General features: G+C 46.3%; 1 protein-coding gene and 1 non-coding gene across 2 annotated transcripts; one reads left to right on the top strand and one right to left on the bottom strand.

Moving 5' to 3' along the window:
* Window positions 1–1,180: 1,180 nt before the first annotated feature.
* On the top strand, window positions 1,181–5,125 carry LOC139295436 (complement component C1q receptor-like). The gene is made up of 2 exons (XM_070917627.1): window positions 1,181–1,562; window positions 3,372–5,125. The coding sequence occupies exons 1-2, from the start codon at window positions 1,181–1,183 to the stop codon at window positions 5,123–5,125; spliced, it is 2,136 nt and encodes a 711-aa protein (XP_070773728.1).
* A 719-nt stretch (window positions 5,126–5,844) lies between these two features.
* Window positions 5,845–5,926, bottom strand: trnas-gcu (transfer RNA serine (anticodon GCU)). Its single transcript has one exon. It is a non-coding gene; the product is annotated as a tRNA-Ser (tRNA).
* Window positions 5,927–6,172: the final 246 nt, after the last annotated feature.

Here is a 6,172-nt window from a genome sequence, read left to right as displayed (position 1 = left end):
GAAGAAGAAGAAGAAGAAGAAGAAGATGAAGAAGAAGAAGAAGAAGAAGAAGAAGAAGAAGAAGAAGAAGAAGAAGAAGAAGAAGAAGAAGAAGAAAAGGGGGGAGACAATCTTTGCATCTCACAGAGCTGACAAACACTTTCCACTGCTGTGGATGCTGTGCAGCATGCACTACTTGAAGCTGTGAGTGTGTGTGTGTGTGTGTGTGTGTGTGTGTGTGTGTGTGTGTGTGTGTGTGAGAGAGTGCACGTGTGAGTCTGAAGCCATAGGCAAGATGGGGGGACAGAATGGTGCCGTATGGTTTTCATAACTCTCTGAGGGTTTTTCAATTCTGCTACCCCCCCCCCCCCAAACTTGTCAAACCCTCCAGCCTTCCCTTACATTATACACTCACACACTTTACCAGCCCCCTCTTCCAAAAACACACAATTCTTTTTCCTCTACGTAGCCTCCCCCCCTTTCCACCCTCCCCCATCTTTCTCTCTTTCTGAGGTTCAGTCAGAAAGCCCACTTTGCAGAGGCAAGAAAGCCCCAGCAGGATCAGATACAGGAGAGGGTTTCTGTCACTGAAGTTCATCAGATATATATGTGGACTCTATTTAACTCTTTTGGACTTAGCTGAAGGGCAGATTGCTCCATTCAACAATTTTGAACCCTGGACTCCACTGGTACTTCACTGGACTTTATTTTGGACTGTACTGGACTCAACTGGACTTTCTAGGAGATTCCACTGGACTGCATTGGTTTCTATTAGTTTTAAACAGGCTCTGTGAAATCTGCTTTAGTGTGGCAGCAGTGCTGACAGCTTGCTGGTGAATGGAGTTTGACCGATTCTGCACTGTAGGGCTATTTGTCTAAGGGTTTGGGCAATCCAAGGTAAATTAAGGTAATCCGATGTCAGTTTTGGATTTATCTGTCTCAGATTACTTTGAGTAAACTAGAATTAGACCAGATGATTTATTTAAATGCACTAACAGGATATTAAAAAATCAGCCAGATTTGGCAAGTTTGTTAAATTAATAAAAGTGGGTGAATTTGGGTCAGGTTTGCTTGAATAGGAGGTCAGAAAAAATTGTTATTGTCCTTTAGGTTATTTATTTTGACAGTAAGGTTGTGGTACTCATTTGAATGTTGGCTTAGTTTAAACCTCATATCTTGGTGGAGGATGCAAAAGACCAGCATGAGTCTCCTGTGTATCCTGTGGCTGCTGACGGTCTGTCTCGGTCCTGGAAGCCGAGGCCAGAGGCTGAGGGAGTCGGAGGGGGAGCAGGCAGCAGCCGGGGCTCAGCTGGCTGAAAGAGACGGACTCTGTCACCAGGAGGGATGCTACACTGTCTTCCTCCAGAAGAGAACCTTCAGGGAGGCTGGGCGGAGCTGCCGGGAGCGAGGTGGGACCCTGGCAACGATGCACACCGACGAGGCAGCGGGTGTGGTCCATGAGCTGCTGTCCGCCATTGAGGCACAGGGGACCAGATCAAGGCTTCGCCTCTGGATCGGGCTGCACAGACCACCACGCCAGTGTTCATCCACCCGACCACTAAGAGGATTCGTCTGGGTCACAGGCAAAGTCTCACCTTTTTGACATTTGACCTTTCAGTGTTCCTAATATTGAGCATCATCACCAAAGCAGCCATTTCATTGGATTTTAATATCCGATCTCAAAATTGCCCCCAAATAGGGAAAGGTACATAATGGTATGTTTTTTCTTACATTTAAGCATTAAAGTTTCCCTCCCCGAGTCAACTTTTTAAAGATCATTGCACTCAAAGCTAAGTTTTGGACTGTGATCTAATGGAAAATCTGTTGGCAAGTATAACGGCTTAATCTGTTCAAAAATTAATTAGTTAGTTAATTACCTACTTGACTGAATTGGTTCTGGCAGTGTCTGTAGCCTGACATATACAAAACTAAATGAACCAAAGCTAGATTTGGGCCTATTTTTTCAACTATATTGTTGTATCACCGGTCCACGTGTTCAACTAAAATCTATAGACTTTTGTTAACGTCATTAAAACAATGTGAATCAGTGATTACAGCCATTGGGCCTGCTTCAATGTTACTACTTCCACACACACATATCAGTTGTATCTAGAGTTTATGAATGAAATTTCAGATTGTGGGATTAAACCATTGTGCTGGCCCCCAACCCTTACCTGTCAGACTTTGGCACCCGGGCCAGCCTCCAGAGCTCTGCACTGACGGGATGGTTATTACATTAACTACTTTTGTTTCACAGAGACAGAGCTGGCGCGACAGGGGAAGTTCAATCCCCTTTTGACCTCACTGCTACCCCTCAGCCTGATTTAGTCATTACACAAACCTCGCCACTAAAAACCAGATGGGTTTTTTTATCACTCAAAGTGTTTGCTTTGGTCTTCTGTTAGAAAAGACTAAAAGATTAGATTTTCAAGAGTTATGTGGCCAGCTTACTTGTTTTTTCCATCTGCTGATGATGATTGAAAGCTATTTAAAGCGTTGGTTCACCCCCTGTTTCCTCACTTGTCCCTAGTGGTATCTAACGATGCGGATACCACTTTTTATTTTATTGTATTTAACCAGGGTTTGACATAGAGATTTTTTCCTACAACCCAATACAATTAATGTGAATGGAAGATTCTTTGTGGTGCCCACAGTATTGGAAAAGTACTTCAACAACAGTATGTCTTTCAAGAAATAATGCCCTGGTTGCTCTGTATAATCAGTTGTGGATGTGGCAACTCCTGTGCTGACTAGTGGCCCCCTCAAATATATTCAAACAGACAATAATGATGCAGATCCCTCTGCTCTTTTTGTTACAAACTGTATATTATTCACTGTGGGGGGATGTGCCATGCAGTGTCAAGTCTGCCAAATCACGGATAAAAGGGCATCTCGTCTGCAAAACTACAACCCCGATATTCCAAAGGCAAATCTTACCATTTCAATACAATTGCAACAACAATATGAGCAAGATAAAAGAGGTGTTTTCAAAGCCCTTATGTGTAGAATTTTAAAATATCTGACTTTGGCGTCCCCTAGTGGTAGTATCAAAAAAGACACTGTGGCAGACGGCAATGCAGGCTGCTACATCCCAGAAAAAATGACAATGAATGGGTTGACAGCAACACATAGACCGCACCAATCGTGTCTCATTTTTTTTCTACAAACAAACACTTTTGCCATCATAACAATTTAAAAGACAATACATTCTCATAAAATAATTCTACACATTCTTTAATCATGATCTTCAGATGTCTCATATACTGTAGATCTGAAAAAGCAAATTAAATACTCTGAGAGAAGTTGCATATAGTTAAAAATAAAAGAAGGAAACTAAAAACAGGGAATTTCTACTTTTACTGACCTGGTCCTTGTCTTTATTTTTCCAACAGGAGACCAGGATGGCCAGTTCACTAACTGGCTCCGTGAAGACAGCCCTGGGACTTGTGCGGCCCCTCGCTGTGTAGCCATGACCGTCCATACCTCTGAGAGTGGACGTGAGAGCAGTGACAACTTCCGGTGGCTTGATGGCTCCTGCGCACTGCCGTTGGACGGATTTGTTTGCCAGTACAACTACAAAGGAATGTGTCCACCACTGGAGGACGAGGGTAGAGGTCCAGCGGTTTACACCACCCCATTTCACCTTGTCAGCACCCTGCTGACTCACGTGCCCTACGGGTCTGTAGCAGCTCTGTCATGCCCTGCAGACAGCTCAGACCCAGATGCTCGTGCTGAGCAAACAGTGCTGTGCATGGAGAGAGATGACGAGACAGTGGGTTGGTCCAGGGATGCCCCACTTTGCTCGTCCGGTGCAGCTCCACAGAACCAGGACTGGTGCAGCGGGGACCATGGATGTGAGCAGTACTGTCAGAATACAGACACAGACTACTATTGTTACTGCTCTGAGGGCTTTACGATAGATGAGGACGGGTACAGCTGCAAGCCTGACCCCCTGAGCCAAACGGACCCCCCTGAGTTATCCTCTGACTCCGCGGGTCCCACTGACCAGCCCCACATCAAAGACGTCTGTGTGGAGATGGGGTGTGAGTACGACTGTGTGGAGACACCTCGGGGCATCCGCTGCACATGCCCCCCAGGCTACCAAATGGGTCCAGATGGCCGCAGATGTTCTGATGTAGACGAATGTCGACAGCAACCATGTCCGCAACTCTGTGTCAACATCCCAGGCACCTTCCACTGCACCTGCAACCCCGGGTACCAGCCAGATGACGAGGGCGAGTGCATGGACATCGATGAGTGCCTCGATGAGGGTAGCTGCGAAGGCACTTGTGAAAACACAGTGGGGTCCTTCACATGCCTGTGTAACCCCGGGTATGAGTCGGGCAGTGAGGGAGAGTGTGTAGATGTAGATGAGTGTGTAGGGGAGTCGCCCTGCCAGCAGCAGTGTCTCAACTACATGGGAGGGTACCAGTGTTACTGTGACAATGGCTATGACCTGCAGTCAGATGGACTTACCTGCCAGCCTTCGCCTGACGATGAAGAATATTCCACTCTTACCCCTGACCCCAGTGACTCCGCTCACATACCTGACTTGGACCCTGACCACGATATTCCCTGGTCCACTTCATTCACCCCAGACCCAAACTTTGAAGCTGACACCAACTTTGACGTTGACTGGCTGACAGAAGCCCCTGAAGGACTCTCCCCTGACATGGCTCATGGGTCCGACAATCACCTGAACCAATGGGATGCCCTATCACCAAAGCGATATGAGACAGCTCCACCCACAACGCAAACAGACAACACAGGCAACGAAATTGATAATGAGGCTGAAGCTAAGAAAGGAGGTAGAGAAGCTAGTGGTGGGGTGGGAGCCGAGAATGTAAACGGGTCAGCCTCTGGGACTAGGGAGGGGGAGGGATCTAAGATGGATGGTACAGAGGATGTCAGTGGCATAGCAGAGGAAGGGGATGGATCTGATGCAGGTAAACGGAAGCATGACAAGAGCTGGCTATTGGTGGCCCTGCTGGTGCCTCTGTGTGTGTTCCTCGTAGTGATGCTGGCTCTGGGGATCGTCTACTGCACCAGCTGTGCTGTGGACAAGAGCCTGAGCTTCTCAGACTGCTATCGCTGGATTCTCCCTACGACGCCTCCTGTCAGGAGGGACGGCAAAACCCAAGCATAAACCCTAAAATAAACAAACACAGGTGCACGCACACTCACACAGATGTGCTGAATGCCCAGATGTCTGTTAACATTTCTCTTGTGGTGCAGGACTGGTCACTGAAACTACCATTTGGATATAGTACAGCTGACTGGCTCACCCATTCATCAAGGAAAACTTAATATTTTCTGTTGCACACCCTTTGTAAATAATTCACTTTCTCATCATGTTTTTAGACTTCAATAAAACCAATAAAGTGATGAAATACTGTGTGATTTGTAAGCGTATCAAGGTAATTATAGAAATGTCTAACAAGGGGATTATCAAATGAAAGTGTGTGTGGAAAGAATGTGTGGTTATGGTTTTATGGCACTATGACAAGTCAAGTCAATTTTATTTATACAGCCCAGTATCACAAATCACAAATTTGCCTCAGGGGGGCTTTACAATCTGTACAGCATATGGCCAAAAAAAACTAGACTTTGGTGATTTTCCAAAACCAAATTTTCACTTTCAACCAGAATACAAAGGGGGAGGGGAGGAGGAGGAGGAGGAGGAGGATGAGGAGGTTGGGAGGAGGAGACAGTTGAGGGGGGGAAAAGTTAACAGCTGCTTGCAGACCACGTTGCGCTGAGTATCACCTTGTGACGAGTGCCGGTTACTCCCCATATGCTTATTACCGATGTACAAGGTGTTACAGGTCCGTACGATGTTGAGATGTCTTCGGTTGTGGAAAAGGACGACGAGGATGGGATTCGAACCCACGCGTGCAGAGCACAATGGATTAGCAGTCCATCGCCTTAACCACTCGGCCACCTCGTCCCATACGCTGCAGTTTCGTAGATGTTGGTAATTATTTATGCCTGAATGGACAGCTTGTCATAAATCTTTTGTGTGTGGTGTTTCAGTCTAGTGTCCTAGTTTTAAACGTTCAGAGATCGTGCTTTTCAAGCTTCCTCTTGGTCAGAAAATGACGACGTGAAATGCTTGAAAAATCCGCCGCAGCTACTTTGTGATTGGTTACAATTTCTATCAACCACAATATACAATCCGTGATTGGTTGAGGGG

The sequence above is a fragment of the Enoplosus armatus genome, chromosome 13, assembly GCF_043641665.1.
Source record: "Enoplosus armatus isolate fEnoArm2 chromosome 13, fEnoArm2.hap1, whole genome shotgun sequence".
NCBI classification, from domain to species: Eukaryota; Metazoa; Chordata; class Actinopteri; order Centrarchiformes; family Enoplosidae; genus Enoplosus; species Enoplosus armatus.
This window is presented reverse-complemented; position numbering and strand designations above follow the sequence as displayed.